This window comes from Lucilia sericata, unplaced genomic scaffold (assembly GCF_015586225.1).
Source record: "Lucilia sericata isolate MDLA Ls3-8-SP2 unplaced genomic scaffold, ASM1558622v1 Contig000627F_arrow, whole genome shotgun sequence".
Lineage (NCBI taxonomy): Eukaryota > Metazoa > Arthropoda > Insecta > Diptera > Calliphoridae > Lucilia > Lucilia sericata.
In genome coordinates this window covers 129,103-150,316 of record NW_023994633.1, presented here as the reverse complement: position 1 = coordinate 150,316, position 21,214 = coordinate 129,103, and the positions used below count along the sequence as shown (strand labels likewise).

The 21,214-nt window shown below is 26.5% G+C and overlaps 1 protein-coding gene across 4 annotated transcripts in view; it reads right to left on the bottom strand.

Moving 5' to 3' along the window:
* Nucleotides 1-201: 201 nt before the first annotated feature.
* The window catches only part of LOC119606835 (furin-like protease 1), a 96,831-nt gene continuing 75,818 nt past the window's right edge, over nucleotides 202-21,214 (bottom strand). For 2 of the 4 annotated variants that reach the window (XM_037960477.1, XM_037960475.1), the window contains one exon: nucleotides 243-1,373. In XM_037960477.1, coding sequence (XP_037816405.1) covers nucleotides 658-1,373 — 716 coding nt within the window. In that variant the 3' untranslated portion in view covers nucleotides 243-657. Of the gene's footprint in view, nucleotides 1,374-21,214 lie in introns of all 4 variants that reach the window. The other 2 variants (XM_037960478.1, XM_037960476.1) reach the window with 2 other exon arrangements.

Below are 21,214 nucleotides of genomic sequence, written 5' to 3'. Positions count from 1 at the left end.
TCTTTGTAGGGTGTAGAGTGACGATTGACTTCCTCGTAGGACAAGCCCATGTTAAAATGGTTGGTCACCTGGGTAGTCAGGTGGCTAGGGGCCACCACAAGTGGTAGGTTAAGTGGTCAGTTCGGGACTGTCCCGTCGAACCGCTGGGTTTATTTATATACATACATAGATTTTTTGTACATAAAAACAAATGAAATAATCCCAACCAAAATTTATACATTACTTGAAAAACTATTATATGTATGTAGTTGATAATGAAATTTTATTTTAGACTGTATGCGCAGATTATATATTTAAAATATTACTTAAGGTAAATAAAATACAGTAGTATTTTTGTACCATAAAAGCAAATATTTTCTTGTATATCCAAAAATCCAATAAATTTATGCATCATTTAATTATTAAATTCAAAATGTTCCCAATGGCGTTAAACGTCGCCGCCACCGCCTTTGTTATATTCAAGCCTTAATAAGGAACCAAAATATACATATATACTTTTGTGGTTCTACGACCAATATTTTGATATGTCACAAACGGTATGTATGTATGTTCTTTACCAATGGCATTAATTTTGGATATACTTTAATCGCAATTCGCAAATGAGCAGTATATGTATACATATGTACAATATTGTGAATAATTTTTTTAATTTACATATCAATTATTGATAAGATTGTCGTTTTCATTGTCGTCCGTGTACATTTTAATAACACACGTATGCGACTTCAGATCATCGTCGTCTTCCTGATTATCTTCATCTGCAAATAAAGCAACTCTATCATAAGTATACGTTGGAATGTCTTCATTGTCATTCAGTTCTCGACGGCAAATTAATAAACATTTTCCTTTTCTATACGTAGCGAAAGAAATGCCTAACAGTACAATAATGATAGAAGGAACTAAAATTAACATAATTGACTTAATATTGAATTCACGAGTTGATGAATTAGTAAAAGCATTTCCGGAGCTTCGCTCTGAAAAATTAATGCAATAAGTTTCATTTGTATGTTTCATTCGTTTCAGTTGACGTCCAAATGAACAACTGCTACATTGTGAACTTAGGGGGCCGTAACATTGTAAGCAGGATTTGTCACATGGCTCGCAACTTAGCGTCACTATATTGTTTACTGTGGAATCAGCCCTTTTCCGATTATATGCACCTGTTTTAGATGTATTTCCATACAAATACATACTTCTCTTCTTCCGATCAATTGATTGTAGCTCTTCTTCATCCTGCAAGTTCTTGGGTCGATTTATTTCTTCATTATTTTCCAATGTATCACTTTCCCTGTTAATATGACTAAGAGCGTAAGTGCGAATTGGGCAAATATCGTAACATCGTCCTCTGTAAAACAGGTTTGGTGGAGCACAAGCTATATTGGAAATAAATAAGAACGTGTTTAAATAAATTGTATATATTATACATATGTATGAATATAAAAAATAAAGCATTTTCTTAAAAGCGTTCAAATTAAAAAAATTGGAAATAATTAAAAAAATAAGATATATTGGAAATAAATAAGAACGTGTTTAAATAAATTTAATATATCATACATATGTATGTATATAAAATATAAAAGCATTTTCTTAAAAGCGTTCAAATTAAACAAATTGTAAATAATTAAAAAAAATAAATACATACATATGTGTATATTTTATAATAAGATCTTTTAATTCTCAATCTGTTTAATAAAATATGTATATAAAGTCCAAAATAAAAACAAAAAATATTTTAATATTTTTTAAACTGAATAGATATACAAAAATATATAATATTATCCTCATCCTATGAGGATAATACATATATGTATATGTAAGTATGTACATTAGGGTTATGACTTTTTTTGTGCGCCAAAATACCATAAGCACTGTCTTAAAGCTAATACTGTCCTGATAATATAAGGCTATTTTTTAGGTCAATTCGGTTAAAAAACTTCCCGCACCGAAAGCAATTTCTAAAATGCTTTCGTTCGTTATTTTTCAAAAATTATTTTGCAATATTATCGCGATTTGTTAAAATTTCCATAACAAGGATTTAAAGAACAATGTTCTCTTTAAGATAATGCAATAAAAATGAAAAAATATTTATTTTTCTCATATAAAAAAGTTAAATTTATACAAAACTTCATCGCCTTCATCGGGAACTTTTTTCACGATCGCGAAAAAATAATATGTATATTACTTAACATCTGTTCACGCCCTACAAGCTCTTGCTATGGTATTTTTGATATTTACAAAAAGTCAAAACCCTAATGTACATACATTACTTAGAAATACATATTTACTTTAGTAATGAGAGATTTGATAAATATTTGATTTTACGAAAAAAAATCTATTTTTGCCAGTTTTTATCAGATTTAAACGTTTCATATCTTATTTTATTCATAAAAATGGACTTAAATAAAAAAATATATTTTCAAATAAAGTGTGGGTCAAAAATTATCTTGAATTGTAAAAAAATGAAAAAAATATAAAAATGTGTATTTAGATCTAGATATTTTACACATTTCCGTAAAAAATATAAAAGTGTGTATACTTTTTAAAAAGGACAAAGGAAACTCTTTTCAAAACAGTTGAAAAATATTAAATCGGTTAAGAAAATTTTGAAATATAATTTTTTGGTCTGCTAGTCAACAAAAAGCTTTTTTCCAATATCTTCCCATTTTTAGGGTATATTGAAGATTCTAAAAATGGTGAAATCATCTACTCATCTAGGTCTATAAAAAGCATTATATATTTTTGAGTGTCACACAGTGTTATTTATTAAAGGACAATAATCTCTATAAGGCAAAGAGAGAATTTTTAAAATGCATATGTGTATGTAAAATATGAAAGAGAACATAAATGAAAATATGTGTGCTTTGTACTGAAAAAAATTATATGTTTGTACTTATTTGTGTTATTCATATTATTTGTATTATAAATGAACAACAGAGGGAATGTATACATCGATGTATGTATGTATTGATGTAAGAATGTATTAATGCATATTTTGATGTATTTATGTACATATGTATGTATGTCCGTCTATAAGTGTTCAAATGATTAACCGTTAATCGATAAAATTTTGGCGATTAATTTCTTGAATAAATGACAATACAAATATAATTGTAAATAATTATTTACCTAATAAATCTATCTATCAAAAGTATTTATACAAACATTTATTTGTAACGGCTTTTGAAAATATTCTCTGCGTATCATTTCATGAAGAGCAACTAAATTAAATTGTTTTGTGTATAGTTTGTTTTGTTGCTGAGAATCAGTGTGACCAGGTCTCAAAAAATGTTGCGGCTAAATCCCATCCAAAATAATGCTAGAAAAAATGCTAGATTGATTTTAAAATGCAAAAAAAAAAAAATGCTAAAATTTTGTAAGTGTTTTTATGAACAATTCATATTAATTTGTAACTGGAATTCATTGTAATTTATAACAAATAAGAAAGTATATTCTGCCGTTGTTGACCATATGAGTATAAAATTTGATTTATTTTTCGTAATAAAGCATTTATGTTGAATTGAACCTTGGTTCCGATATATTTAAACTAATTTTCTGAGAAAGGCATTATACATTTGTATATGTATGGGGGCTAGGTAAAATAAAGGACGGACTTTAACCATTTTTAAAAGGTTTTGTCATTGGATCAAAAGAGTAGGGTAAAAAATTAAGTTCCGTGGTATTAAGATAAACAGAAATGCTAAAAATTATTAAAAAATTTTTGTAAATTTAGCAATATGTAATGTCTCTAACTTAAAAATATTTCTGCATGCAAAAATTACATTAAAACTCTATTAATTACACTAGTTGCTCATGGTATAAAACCTATATGTGTTTTCGGAAGGAAAATTATAATATTTCTAATTTTACTTTTTTTATATAAACAATTTTATTTGTCTTCCTCAAAACACTTTAAAAATGGTTTTCATGTCACAAAAATATTGAAAATTCCATTGAAATAATTTTAAATCTCGATGAATAGATGTCAGGTTTATAACTCATACTTCCAAGATGTTTTCGGAAAAATATATATGAGAAGGTATGAAATGAATTGAGAGATATATTCAAATCCGTAAGTTTGTAATTCTGGAATAAATTGTCAATAATATTTTCGAAATTTATGTATTTTTTTTTTAATTAAAAAAAACGTGTCAACAAAATTACTAAAAATTTGGTAAAAATAAAAAGAACAGAAAGTAGGATGAGAAAGTCTTAATTATATATTATTGATTTTTTTCAATACTTATTTTCAATAAATTAACAAGAACTCCTGAAGGATGATAAAAATTAAAACCTCTTTATTCCGTATAGGAAAAAATAAAATTTGTTAATTAACCGTCATATATAGCCTTTTCCAAAATTATATGTTTCATTCCATGAGCAAACAAAAAGTATTAGTTTGTATAATAGCGTACTGAACGTATTTGTAAAAATATATGAAATCTCTTGAATTATTTCTATCACCTCGAATTTAAAAAAGCATTGGGTTCCAGAAAAATATTTTAGAATACAACATTTTAAAGTATTCACTTGTATTGGCGTAATTTTAAGTTATTTATCTTCATGAATCTTTTTGCATTATTTTGAATTACAGTGTAAATTATTACATTTCTCATATTTCTTGTTGCTTGTGTTTGGGTAGACATTTAATTCTGATTCTTTCCGGTTAAACCTATTTCCAATATAAATCTTTTTTGCAAAAATTTGTCTTTTTTTGTTTATACACTAAAATTGCAAAAAACAAGCTAAAAATGCTAAAAATATTTTATAAAAATGCTAAATAAAATGCCAAATGCTAAATTAAAATTCTACAGCTAAATCAAAATAAAAAATGCTAAATCTAGCTGCAAAAATGCCAAAATGGTCACACTGCTGAGAATATTCGTATTGCATGTGTATAAGTGAGAATAATACAATGCCCGCAGGGGCATGTTTGGCCATCATTGCTATAAGGTAATGTGAACAAATTGCAAAATGTTAATTTTGCACATTTAAAAAAAGTGATATTTATACAAAACTTCATCGCATTTGGTGCGGGAACTTTTTTCACGATCGCGAAAAAGTAGTATCCTATTCCGTAATATATATTCAAGCTCTACAAGGTCATGCTATAGTATTTTTGATATTCGCAAAAATTGCAAAAAGTAATTACCCTAATGTATATATTAGGGTGATCAATTATTCGACATTTTCCAAAAACCGGTTTTCGAATAGTTCAAATAGTTTACATTTCAAACAAACCGGTTGATATTTTTCAAATTCAGAAAAAACCGGTTAACCGGTTTTTCATTATAAATAAAAAAATATATTTTTATTTGAAAAAAATGTATGTTTATGTTTAAATTTGATCAATAAAACATGGCCCGAAATGATTTTTAACAGTTCAACAGATTATAACTTTAGATCTAGTCGTCTGATTTACATTATTTCTTTAATATAATTAATAAAATTAGGAAAAAAGTGGGACACTTCTGTTAAACATAAGGTACTATGTAATCCTAGCTTATTCTAAAAGCCCTGTTTAGGAAATTTTCATAGGCATTCCAACACAACACCATAATATTTCAGCCGTAAATTAATTATTGTAATTGGAATATAATCTTAAGATTGATAAAATTTTATCAAACAGTTATCAATTATACAAATAAAATTTTTTAAATAATTAGGAAAATCAAAAAAGTTTAACCAAAGGTGATTTAGAAAAATATACCTTAGTTCCTCGACTAGAATATTTTTAAAATTTATTCGAAAAATCAACATTTAGAAAAAACCGACACTGGTAAAGCAGAAAAAATCGGTTGAAAATCGAGTCGATCACCCTAGTATACATATATATATATGTACCAAGGACCTAAAATAACTGTTATCAAAATTTTAGAAATACAAAAAATGCCCTTTTTTAAGAAATATAATTAAAAGTTACACAATAACTGTTTTAGGCAACATAAAAAAATAAATGTTGCGCGTAACTGTTATTATTCAATTATTTATATTTTTTCTATTGTTTTGAAACACTTATATTTGACAAATATTTTTTTTTCTTGTCAATAAAAATTTTCTAACAGCAAATGTAATTTTTTTATTATTTAAAACTATTTTAATTGATATAGAAGGAATGGTCAATAATGGACTTAATCTTATAGGAATGAGTAGATAAATGTTGGTTCCTTTAGAGCATTTGGGCTATGATCAAATAATGATTCTAGTCCCAAATTTAGTAGGTAAATAGATTTTGGTTCCAACTTAGAAAACTTCATTATGTCGAATTTTATCGCTATAAAAATTAAAAACATTACTCTTAAAATTAGTAAAAAGTAAATGGACGTTAAACTTGTAAAATCTTTCAAGAATACAAAAGAGTGATTTTTAAACCGTCCATATGTTTACAAATGTTGGTTTACAATTAGAATTAAAGTGTTCAAAATAGTAAAAAGCATCTATCTGCATTTTACGCAATATCGAAATAATTCACTTCACAAACATTTTTATTTTAAAACAAACACAAAAAAAGGTAAACCAAACCCACCTGTTCAATTGTATGTATGTATATAGGATAATTATTACTACATAGTACAAAATAGAACTTGTGTAGTAGGGTGTCCCGAGGACCACTTTTTTGGAGGAATACCTGTCAAACGATGCGTTTAAAATACGAGAAAAATAAAAAACAACATTTTTAAAAAGGTCCTCATTTCCCTACCTGCGATTGAACATATTAATCTCAGTACAATATGTTAAACAAAATTTCGGCAATCTTTTCGAAATGCCTTAAAAGGCTTCATTTAGAAATAAATGAGTCTCAAAAATTCCGTAATTTTTATCTTATCGCGGGAAAAATAATTAAATTTTTAAGATATTTTCTATATTTAATTTAAAATTATTTATACCGTAATCAATAAAAATTACTGAATTTTTGAGACCTGTTTCAAAAAATCGAAGATATTTTATTTTTCACAAATTATACTGGTCAGGATTTTCAATCGCTGGTAGGGAACTGAGGACCATTCGAGGAAATTTATTTTTTATTTTTCTCGTGTTCAGGCCAATATCACAACCTCCGTTTATTGTTTAACAAGTAGATTTTTGTATGTAAACTGGTAATTTTTGTATGTAAACTGTTAATTTTTGTATGTAAACTTTTAATTTTTGTATGTAAACTGTTAATTTCTCGTTAGAACAAAAAATAACAAAATTTTTAAATGATACGATATTCATTTAGTTTAGTAATCTGAAATTTTCAAAGCTATTTCATTAAATAAATAATTTACAGTGATACACGAAAAAAAATGTAGGGATTCTCATATACCAATTCCATTTCGTTATAGTCCATAAAGTACGAATATACTTACTAAATATATTAAAAAAAGAAATCCAAAATTTACGGTCAAATGTCTGAGATACGGCCGTTTAAGTAAAGAAACTCACTATTTTTTCACAATTTTTCATTTTCATCATGCTCTACGTTGGCGATGAAGCAGTAACTTCAGCTTTTATGTTGGGTTTCCAATGCTGGAATCGATAAATAAAGTAGTGTGTTGTGCTAAGTTTTGTAAAAATATTGCATGTTTTTTCCATACAAAAACTTTCATTTTTATACTAAAATATGTAAATTTGTACGGAAAAATGAAAAAAATTCGATGAACATGTTATTAGAAAACATAGCATAACTCATCCAGTTTTTTATAGATTGAAATGACAAGTTTTGGAAACCTTCCTTAATGTGATTGTTTCTTTACGAAGGTAATAAAAGATTAACTTACTGTCTCATGCCCAAAGTAGATCATGATGAAAATTAAAAATTGTTAAAAAAAGTGTGAGTTTTTTTACTTGGACGACCGTAACTCAGATATTTGACTATACAATTTTATATTTCTTCTCTTGGATTAACAATCGGTTGAAAACTACCAAACTTATGATTTGTTTGGTCTTAAAAAGTTAGTTAACGAAGTGATAGGAGAAAACTAAAAATATATTCGTACTCTATGGACTATAACGAAATGTAATTGGTATATGAGAACCCCTGCATTTTATTTGTCTTCACTTTTTATCACAGTGTTATCTATGTTTTACTGATTTGGTAAATTTTGTCTGTCAAGAAGAAATTGTAAAGAAAATGTTTTTTGATTACGTAATGTGGTAAATGGCTGTAAATAGTTTACAAATTAAATATTGAAATGTGTTGTAATAAAAAGCTTTTAAAATATAACAAGTAAATAACTAATAGGATACCATTGCAAGCAAATTAAAATTTTAGTTTACACAAATTAGCGAAAACATGCTTTTTTGAAAACTTTAAAATAAAAATGTCAAATATCAGCCACCAAAAAAAAAAAATTAATAAATAATAAAGTATTTAGATATAAATATGATGTGTTATTAAAATGAAGATCACTTATAAAAAGGTGAGTTTAGGTGAACAATGGAAATATTACAAATAAATAAAACAAAAAGTTGAATTATTTTAACAAAAATTCAAACATGTAAATAAAAATTTTAATACAAAAAAAAAGAACATTGCCAAATGAGGACAATAAACATTATCATAGCAAATCATCACTCACCTTTTTTATTGAAAACGTCTTATTTATATAGCGGCTTTAATTATTTTTTTAAATATCGCGTGCAATGGCACGACAATTAAGAAACATGATATACGATTTTATTCGTTTAAAACATTATTACTGAATATTTGGCCTAAAATGGTCAAATTAGTAGTATTAATTTCAAGCACATTTTCGCTTACCTTGTAAAAAAACTAATAAAATTTTAATGTTACCAATTTTGTGAAAACATTTTCATTCGTTAATTTTTATTTTAATGCTTTTAAAATTACTATAGTGTACTACATATGTATATATTTACATATATTTTTATCATACTATAGTATTATTTCTAGGTATTTACTTTGTTTCATAATCTTATGTATTAATATAATTATATTTCCTTTTACAAATTTGTTAGTAGTTTCTGTAATTATTATAAATTATTTTTATTATTATTTTTTAATGTACATATGTTATTTAGCATTTTGTATTTATGTCTTAAGATTATCGTTTTAATAATTAATGGTTTAGTAAACGTTATTTTTCCCTATTAATTTTTGTTCAACAATTTGGCGTTTTTTTTCTTAATCTTAAGTACCATGTTAGTTCATAAAAAAATTATATAAATTATATCGTACTTGTAATAATAAAATTTGTCTATTTGTTAATGTGTGTAATTATTAAAAAAACATTGTGCTATTATATATGTATGTTTATTTTCCATTGAAATAATACGTTCAAAGACGAAGTTTCATGTGTATGTGTTACAAACATATATACTTTATAAGGATAAAAAGTAAGAATTTTGCTTGGATGAGTCTCATTTTGTTCATTAGTGTCTAAAACTAACTGGTGTTAAATTTTAGTCCAATCGTATAATGGGAATCCCTGTCGGAAATCGATTAAAAAGTGTAAAATTGGAAAGGACTTTTTAATTTCTTTAAAAATTTTATCTTCTAAAGAAAATTATCTTTCCAACAAGGTATAAAATATTAACATCGTGCGACAAATAATAATGTTATAGGAATTTTATTTTTACAAATATGTACCAAAAACGACTAATAAATTCATATTTTATTCGTTTTTTTGTGTAGATATTTTTATATACATCAAAAAAAAAAAAGACCAAACAAAACAAAAAAAGCATGATATGGATTCGGTAATCTTCTCTAGAAGATAACATTTGGTAAAAATAGCTAAATTTTTGAAGAAATTAAAAAATCAAAATTTTACACTTCTTAATAGATTTCCAGCATGGGTTCCTGTTATGTGTGATCGGGCTGAAATTTAAATGTGTGCGTGTATGTAGTTACATTCGGAGACCAATAATAAAACTAATTGGCAAATATTTAAACTTTTGTGACGAAATACATACCCCAATTTGGAAAGATATTTTCCTATGCCATTATTACATATACTTATCAAGTTTTTTTAATTAACACAAAACTCTAGCCGTTTACTCGATTTTTGAGCGATATGTTCCACTGTGTCGTAAACTAAATGGCTAAATAATTAATTACCTTATTAAATTTAGCCTTACTTTTTACGTTTTTTTAGGTCCAAATCTGTTTATTAAATGTCATCATAGAGAATTTGTTAGTTTTAAATTTAATATGGAACAATAATTAACTATTTTTGAACATTATTTACTTTAATCCAATCCCGCCCTTGAAGCCATACAATTTTTTTATTATATTTTTTAAAAAGACCAAACATTAATTTGTGGTTTAATATTACTAAATCCCCCATTTTATAAAAACACATATACCGGATATTATGCGTACAAAGGTTTTAAATCTTTCTAAATTGTAGATAGTTTACAGAAATCATACATATGTATGTACTAGTTTAAAAACTTGGAAGATATGTTTGATTCTAATTTACTAGTTTGAAAATTTTCCTATTTATCAAATTGCTTCACTAATTAGTTTATTTGTGTATCGCCTTCGTTAAATAATAATAATATATGTAATGTTTGATCTAACCGACTTATAATTCCTCATTCACCGTCGGCTATAATAATTTAAGCTGTCATTTCGAAACAGGAACGAGGAACAACAATATGTTCGATTTAATAAATTCTATGTAACTTAAAAATTAAACATAGCAGTAGATAGATAAAAGCAAAAGTAAAAAATATCATAGAAATAACATGAAAAAACAACAACAACTTTTCAAGTATAATGGAAGTCATACATTACAAACGACATCTTAATCACATCCAAAAATGAGATTACATATTTTTTATTTTTATAATCCAAGAATTTCTTAAAAATTAAAACACATTTAAAAATAAACAGATATAAAAAAGTCAATAGTGAAAAATCAATGATATTTAAACAAGCGTGTCATAGGAAGAATGTGGTTCATTTTTTTAGTCCAAAGTTGTCAAAAATGAACAACATCACTCCTAATCCCAGGAAAAACTTACATAGAAAAGTAATACGTTAAAAAGCAGATAAAATCTCTTTCACTACTTCTTCATTAGCATTTTAAGTCAATATTTTAACACAGTGATGGCATTGGAGGCAAGTACTTTCACGCTTACAAATAGGAAGTTAAGAAGTACTTGCAATTTCTCTTATAAAGAAGTTGTTTTGTTTTTAATAATAAAGAGCCAGCGAGAATACAAACCAGGGACTTCGGTTTCTTAGTCAAATGTGTACTCACTACACCACTGATTAGCTATTTTATTGCGTTTTAATTTTGTTTTATTTTTTCTAACACACGATTCTTAACACGCAATTTAATAAAATGTGCAAACAAAATAACAAAACCGAAAATGAAGGACTTCTAAGTAATGCAGACGGTAAGAAGTTGACATTGAAAAGTTTGTTGTTGTACAATTACAAGTCATTACCAGATTTTTGCTGGGAATGTAAATTTTATTGGTTTTTCACTAAAATTAGAAGTACTTCAAGTATGTTATTTGTGGTGAAAATTCTACATCTTTTTTTTTGTTGGATTATGTTACATGTTACATAAAAATAAAAAAATAGGTTATGTCGTTATCCGTTGACATACATTATCAGCAACAGTTATAGATTAAAATCTCACTATAGAAATTTTAAAAATTTACACGAGCGAACAGCTGATTACTATGGTTTTTATACATATTAACTATTTACCATTTATTATTAAACTCTTTCATTTAGTTTTATATATTTTCAAAATTAAAACTAAGAGTTATATTTGTTAAGTAAACATTTAATTTGAATTTTGTTGAAAAAATATTAGTCTTTTCTATCTAAATTTGGTTTTTCAAATCTCATGATTTCTTTCAAAGTTATTTAAGAAATTGTAAAATGCATAAAACATTAAAAGCAGTTTTTCTCGAAACATTCTATTTTGGATTATGCCATCTTGTAGTAAATGAGCGATATGTTATTTGACTAGCGTTGTCGGGATAGTGAAAAAACAACGTTACAGTTACCAACATTTAAAAATGTTAATATTTTTTTTTTTTGCTTTTCTAAATACTGTTTATCTAGTTAACTGTTTTATATGATATACTTCGTTAAAGCTTTTTTTAACTTAAATGTAAACTATTAATAATGAACTCGAGGTTTGTGGTACATGAAAATGTGAGAATATATAAAAACACAGGGAATATATAAAAAAGGCATCAAAAAATAAATTTGAATATATGTGATTTCGAAATGACGTTCAATTATTTAGCCTTTATAAATCTAGATTAAAACTAAAATTTGGAAATTACATGTACATATATTTTTAAAGTCGGAGAGATCATCATAACTTTAACATAACTTAAAACCAGTAGGATTTTTAACAAATAATAGGGCTATTAAATTGTACATTGTGCATAGAAAAAGCTAATTATTTATGTTTCATATAAAATAATTAAAAATATGTATGTACGTATTAATTAAATTGATAACAAATAACTAATATAAAGAACATAAATACATATTTATATGTATGTTATAGTAATAATAAAAATATTGCACATAAGTAACTTTGATTTCATATACATAAACACGATATACATATATGTATTGAACTTACTGTTCAATACATACATATGAATGCATATAAGAATTTCATATACATATTACGCTTTTAACTTAATACTATTTTTCTTTATTAAATGTATAATGATATGAGTTATTATTTAACGCAAATTAAACAAATATTTCAATACGCATGGAAAAGTAAATTGGAGCATACTTAACGATCAATAAAAAATCTGAATTTGTAAATAACGCAACCCCGGGGAAGAAAACTATACATTATTTATTTAATTATAAAAAAATTGAAAAGTTTTTCAAATTCGTGAAAAAATATAAAGAACCAACATATTTTAAAATACATATCTTTAGTGTTTTGAATATAAAATATATACTTCTTTATCCTGATATTAAATTATTTAGTATCTAAAATAAATTGCAGAAAAACTTTAGACTAAATATTAATGTAAAACATCATTTACAAGTATTAGTATATTTCTGGGACGGGTTTAGTTATTCGATTCTCTTTAAAGTTTACATCAATTAGTTTTAGGTCCTGATGCAACATTGATTATAATTTATAAATAACTGAGTATACAGATATGCTCATATGTGAAAATGGTCATTGCATTTTTAAATAAATAATAAAAATATATAAATCATACGGCTCTTATTTTAATCTTTAAATACTGGTGGAATTTCATTTTAAATAGTAAAATGATGTCTTATATATTACTTGAAAGACAAAAATTATTAGTGCAATGCTTAATAACTGATTTTTAATTTCTTTTTTTGTAAAATACTACCAAAGTAAATTAATAAAGTAGCATCACTTGAACAGCTGACTATTTTTTTAAACTAGATAAATGAAGCAAATTGTCAAAGTTTGTTTTGAAAATTGTTAACATTGTTTACGTCGCCATTTTCAAATTGTGTTTTGCTATTTGTTAAAATTTGTGAAAAGTTGAAAAAGTGAATTAAAAGTGGTTTTAAAGTAGTTTAAAAGTGTAATAAATTGTATAATATATAATAATATAATTAAATCGTTAATATCTTTAACTTAAAAGTAATATTTTTTATTTATGTTTTGTTCACATTGTTTTTCAAGGAAATTTTATTTTGACACAATCTTAAATTATTCCAAAAACAAAATACATGTGGTTGTTGTAGATGTTGTTGTACAACAAGAGATGTCGCTACTTTATTAATATACTTTGAATACTACGTTTTTGAATAATATTATTTTGGCTTATTTGAATAGGTTCATTGTCATTAATTAACAAAGACAACAACAAAATGCAACTTTTTTAATTTTATAGACATTTTTATAAGGTTTTTGAAAATATTTAGTAATTGGTATATCCGACGTTATTCGATATAACTTCGAAAATTCGAGCTGATAAGGAATTATTAACATCTCAATAAAATGTAAGGAATTTCGGGCTAAGCTTTTTAAATTCCTTCCATTTAGGCTTCTTTTGTGAAATACTGTCTGTCAAAACATCCCAAACAATTTCAATAAAATGGAATTGCTTCTTCTTTTTCTTACGATTCCGTTTTTTGTTGGAATACCAATTATCGATCGTAGCGTAACTGAATGCGGAAACGTTATCGAAATGCAGAATAGGGGTGAATAAATAGGTCAGGAGAGAACGGAGGCCATTACAAACCTTTTACATTCTGGCTTCGAACCCATCCTTTTACGGCCCTAGCGGTATGTATACAGACGACTCTTCCTTTCAAAAATCGTAAAAATAACAATTATAACCATCTAAACTTTCTAAATTAAACCTTTTTTCGTCAGAAAAAAACAAGGTGTTGCTATTCCTGCAGACAAGCCAACTGGATTCACGGGATTAGTTATAAGTGTTGAAATGTAAATCATAACATAGTCTGAATAAACAATATTGAAAAAACTAACCCATTTACTTTCAAATAGAATCAAATAGAAAATATATTTTGTTTTTACACCATCAGATTTGAAACAAAATGAAACTTCAATTTGAAAAAATTCAAAGAAATAACGTAAATTTTCATTTTGTTTCTATTTTTATTTGAAATTTGTTTCTAACTCAAATAAAACGAAAAAATCCAATCGCTTTGAAAATTTTAAAAAAAAATTTAAAAAATCATACGATTTTCAATTCTCCATCCGTATTTTCAGTAAGTTTTATTACATTTTGTATCTACACTATAATATTTTTAATTTTATTTGAAAACTTTGACATATCGTTTTACTGAATATTATGGTCAGTAGCCAGCTTTAGTGATATATATGAGATCATTTTACTATTTAAAGTTTTAAAAGAACTAATAACTCGATTATTTTTTGCAAAAAATTTATTTGAATGAAAAGAAAATAGTGAAAATATTTACTTAAAAAGTGAACCTATTTTAGTAATTGCATCTTAGAGCATGTGGCAAATGATAGCAAATTTCTATGGTGCATTGTAATTTTCCTATGTTGGGAACATTTTTACATTTTGCCGTGCCAAACAATATCTTTTCTTGCTGTGATAAAATAAACATTTTTTACGTCCTTTATGATTTTTATATATAAATCGCTTTAATATAAAATGGATTTTGAAATGAAATTGTAAACTTTAAAAGTTTTGTTTTTCATTTATTTACTATTTGTTTTGTAAATTTTTTATTTCTATTTGTCAGAAATTTATGTAGCCCAAAGAGCTAGTAACATTTATTCACCTCATATCTATCAAAAATTTACTTTTGTCAGTAAATTGCTATCGTTTGGCAAACACTCTTAGGATGTAATTAGAACATCCTGAAAATAAACATTAAATGCAATTCATAGGCAAGAGTGATATCTGTTTCTAATAACACAGTGATACAGCAAAAAAATGCAGGGGTTCTCATATACCAATTCCATTTCGTTATAGTCCATAGAGTAAGAATATATTTTTAATTTTTCCCGATCACTTCGTTTAGTTCCTTTTTAAGAGCAAAAGATGTGAAAAAGAGCTATTTTTGAAGTTTTAACTTAAAAAAAATATATGTTTGGTAGTTTGCAACCGATTTTCAAATTGAATATTTTGTTTTAAAGATACAAGTGTTGTCTTTCAACCCAAAAAAATAAATCCAAAATTTATGATTAATGTCTTGGTAACGGCCATTTAAGTAAAAAAACTCACACTTTTTTCACAATTTTTAATTTTCATACTGCTCTACGTTGGCCATGAAGCAGTGACTTTAGCTTTTATTACATTTGAAAAAAGGCACATTAAGTTGGGTTTCCAATGATAGTCAATTTATAATAATCGATGAAAAAGGTTATGAGTTGTGGTAAGTTTTATAAAAATATTGCATATTTCTTCCATACAAAAACGTTCATGTTTCTGGTGTTCTTTTTAACAAGTTTAAAAAATGTTTATAAACATTTTTATACAAAAATTAATTTGTATGGAGAAAACCAAAAATTCGAAGAACATGCTATTAGAAAAATTGGCATAAATCATCCAGTTTTTCATAGATTTTTATGAAATAACAAGTTTTAGAAACCTTCCTTTAAGTGACTCTTCAGGAAAGTAATAAAAGATGAACTCACTGCCTCATGGCCAAAGTAGAGCATGATGAAAATGAAAATTTTTTAAAAAAGTGTGAGTTTTTTTTTACTTAAACGATCGTAACTCAGGCATTTGACCATAAATTTTGGATTTCTTTTTTTGGATTAAAAGGCAACATTTGTATCATTAAAAAAAAATATCGGATTTGAAAATCGGATGAAAACTACTAAACTTATGATTTTTCAAATTTAAAACTTCAAAAATGGTTCTTTTTCGCATCTTTTGCTCTTAAAAAGTAAGTTAATGAAGTGATAGGGGAAAACTAAAAATATATTCGTACTCTATGGACTATAACGAAATAGAATTGGTATATGAGAACGCCTGCATTTTATTTTTCTTCACTTTTGTATCACAGTGTAATTGATGTCATACTTTACAAACGACATCTTAATCACATCTAAAAATGCGATTACATATTTTTCGCTTCTACCCAGCAAAAAAAAATTGATGTCATATTTTACAAACGATATCTTAATCACATCTAAAAATGCGATTACATATTTTCCGCGTTTATAAACCAAATATTTCCATACAAATGAAAACCCAATTAAAAGTGAGGAAATAGATGTAGAAAAGTCATTACAAACAACATATGACAATAACAAAACATCAAGTTTTGCTGAAAAAACTAGTGAAATTTACATAGCGTGTCATTGAAAGAATGTGGTATATTTTTGACATAAAAATATCGGATTTTTACTGCTTCTAAATATAAGATTAGATGTAGTTCAAAGTAGTCAAAAATAAACAACATCCCTCCAATGACACGCTAATGTAAAATTCATAGGTTTTCACCCGAATTTGAAGCACTTCGGGTTATTAGTTGTGATGAAAGTACTACATCTTTCTTCAGACTTCTTTTGCTGGGTATAAACCAAATATTTCCTTACAAATGCTTTTAAAAATAAGATTAGATAAAGTTCAAAGTTGTCAAAATTGAACAACACCCCTCCAATGACACGCTAATGTAAAATTCATAGATTTTTCACCAAAATTGTACTTCCAATTCAAGTATGTTATTTATGGTCAAAATTCTACAACTTTTTCCTCACTTTTTTCGCTTGGTTATTTATAAAATTAGGTACATTAAGGTGGTCCGTTTTATGGAGAAGAAAAATGTTTTTTTAAATGTTTGTACTGTGTCAATATTTGGTGTTTTTATTAAAGTTTTCAAATTCTCGTATATTTCGAGCAAAGGATTGTTATGAAATGAAATCCCAGCAAAAAATAATTGATGTCATACTTTACAAACAACATCTTAATCACATCTAAAAATAATATTACATATTTTTCGCTTTTATAAACTAAGTATTTCCTTACAAATGAAAACACAGTTAAAAGTAAGTAAAGAGTTATAGAAAAGTCACTATAAATAACATATTCGAAGAACATCAAATTTAGATTAAAAACCAATGAAATTTACATAAGCATGTCATTGAAAGAATGCGGCTTATTTTTGACATCCAAATATTGGATTTTTATTGCTTTTAAAAATAAGATTATATGTAGTCCAAAGTTGTCAAAAATAAACAACATCCCTCCAATGTAAAATTGATACGGTTTTCCCCCGAATTTGAAGGGTTACTAGTTGTGATGAAAATACTACATCTTTTTCCACACTTTTTTTGCTGGATTGAAATGTTATGATATCATGTGAAAGATCTCTTAATTTTTAATTTCTTAAATTTCTTAATGTCATTAAGTGAAATTAATCATCATTAAATTTCACCGAAATTTTTTTCTGTTTTTGTTTAAAGATGGTAGGCTTAATAATGTTCACCCATATTCCGCATTTCGATTACGTTTCCGCATTCAGTTGCGTTACGATCGAAAATTCCGAGAAAAATCGGAATCGTAAGAAGAAGCAATTCCATTTTACATCATTGCTTTACGATTGTGTGTATTCTGCATTACGATCGTAACTTCGTTTTTCTAAGTTATTATTTTAGTGAGTGAGCTTCGAATTGATATGCAGAATACCAAAGTTGCCAATCGGAGAAAATTTCGATTCGAATTGAAATGCAGAATAGGGGTGGTTATCCTAACATCATAGGAGAACATTATTCATATTAATTTTAATGCAGTCTTAGTAAAAAATTTTGTAAGCGCTGAATACGATTGTCCAGATTGATGTATGTACATCATTGTTCGAGATCTATAATTAAAAAGGTCTGGTATATAAGCGGCGTAGATTTACCAATAAAATGAACAGCTGATTGGGTTATCGCCAATAACATAAATTGAAGTATAAAAACATAAAATTATAAAACTATAAAACATTGGAAATTGATTTATTGTCCAGCAAAAAATCTGTAAAAAGATGTAGTATTTTCATCACAACTAGTAATTGGGTGAAAAACCAATGAATTTTACATTAACGTGTCATTGGAGGGATGTTGTTCATTTTTGACAACTTTGAACTTCTTATTTTTAGAAGCAGTAAAAATCCGATATTTCAACGTCAAAAATAAACCACATCCTTTCAATGACACGCTTATGTAAATTTCATTGGTTTTTAATCTAAATTTAAAGTTCTTCGAATGTGTTGTTTGTAGTGACTTTTCTACATCTCTTTCTCACTTTTAACTGTGTTTTCATTTGTAACCCAGCAAAAAAAGTGTGGAAAAAGATGTAGAATTTTCATCACAACTAGTAACCCGAAGTGCTTCAAATTCGGGTGTAAAACCTATGAATTTTACATTAGCGTGTCATTGGAGGGATGTTGTTCATTTTTTAGAAGCAGTAAAAATCCGATATTTGGATGTCAAAAATAAAACACATTCTCTTAATGACACGCTTATGTAAATTTCACTACTCTTTCACCAAATCTTGATGTACTTCAAATATGTTATTTGTAATGACTTTTCCACATCTCTTTCCTCACTTTTAACTGGGGTTTCATTTGTAAGGAAATATTTGGTTTATAAAAGTGAAAAATATGTAATCGCATTTTAAGATGTGATTAAGATGTAGTTTGTAAAGTATGACATCAATTATTTTTTGCTGGGAAGGTTTAAAAAAACGAAAAATATTTAATCGCATTTTTAGATGTGATTAAGATGTTGTTTGTAAAGAATGACATCAATTATTTTTTGCCGGGTGGTTTATTTTGAATATATATATGTATGTACATCATTGTTCTAGATCTATAGTATAATGAATAAGCGGTGTAGATTTACCAATAAAATGAACAGCTGATTGGGTTATCGCCAATAATATGCATGTATGCATGCATACATACATACATATATACATACATACATACATACATACATACATACATACATACATACATACATACATACATACATACATACATACATACATACATACATACATACATACATACATACATACATACATACATGCCTATAAATGCTTCTACGGAATGTTTGGCAAGTTTGGTATTCTGCATTTCGATTCGAAGCTCCGTCACTAAAATAACAACGCAATAGTTAGGCATTGAAATAAAATGCAATTGCTTCTTCTTTTTCTTACGATTCCGTTTTTTGTTGGAATACCAATTTTCGATCGTAGCTTAACGGAATGCGAAAACGTAATCGAAATGCAGAATAGGGGGGTTTATTTTGATAAACTTTAAAAAGTTTTTCATTTGACATAAATAAAGCGAGGACCTAAAATAACCGTTATCAAAATTTTACGAAACGAAATAAATGCCCTGTTTTAAAAAATAGCATTAAAAGTAATAGGCAATATAAACGTTGGTCGTAAAAGTTATTATTTAATTTATAAAAAAGTTAAAATGGTTCTATTTTAAGCCAGAAAGTGCGCGTTAACTCTGAGAAACGTATTAATTTTGTGCGAAAGTGAAGGAGAAAGAAATGTCATTCTTTTTATTCTCTTTCCTGCAAAAGCAAAAAGTTGCGTAACAAAAGTTGCTAAGTGTGACAGGCACCTATGCCACTACTTTAAATAATATTAAATATTATAATATTTAAATAACAGTTATTACGATTTAAATATTATAACAAATAAAAGTATTTCTATGATAACTATTATGACCTAACTGATTTTTTTTATTTGTTATCAGGCCAACGAAATGAAGGTTTGTGAAAACTTTAGAAACCAATTCGACTGATTTTAAAATTTTAACAAAATATTGTTTTTTCCGAAATTTTCAAAATTCAAATCGCACGTACCGCTAATATGTGAGATATCAACCTAATTTCTATACTATTTTATTCCATTTTTTATTGCCCATAAGTCACATGGAGATTTTCTTAAAAATTTACAATTTGTTTAACAAAATTGTTAAAAGTTTGAAACTGGAGTTTTGAAACTGCCGTCTGAAGGGTTTTCCATTTATGATTACATATATCCCAAAAACGGTTTACGCTGTTTAATGAGGGTAAAAACTGACATTTAAATTAATACGAATATATTTAATGTAATGACATGGTTTTATTAGAAAAATTTCCCAAAATTTGTTAAATCCCTGTAGGATTTTGTGAGTTAACTAAAAATCAAGTTAGCTTTTTCCTAACTTATTAATGACTAGCTTCAAAATAACTCAAAAATTATCGAGGAAATGAACAAATGATGTATATGGTTTTCATCATATTTCTGGCAAATAAACCATACGTAAATTTAGTATCATATGAAAGGTTTTTGGGAAACGGTTTCAATGACAACACAGTTTTGTATATAAATCCAAAAATATTACAAATGTTGTAATTTTTTTTTTAATTTTTTCTTTGCATCAAAGTATTGTTTTTAGTAAGTCAGCTATTTGTGTCATTTCGCTGCGTTTATAATACTTGTCGATGACGTGTTGAAACAGTATGCATTGTCAATGTTTTTATAGAAACAATAGTTTTCATTTTATTTGAGTTTTTGGCTCTCCTGTAAAATTTTTAAAAGAGTTGTTACGCCCAAGTGTCCCCAAGTCACCAGTTTGGTCGACTATTTTGGTGACTTATTGGCGACATTGTCAACGAAGCGTCACTAACAAATGATGACAGCTGATTAATGTGTCGGTAGCATAATCGTTTATAAATCAAGTATTTTTTCGATTGCAATAAAATAGTTATTTAAAAAATGCATGTGATTCACTGGTTCCAAAGTCTACAACATATGGTCCTAAAAGAAGTACCTAGTCAAT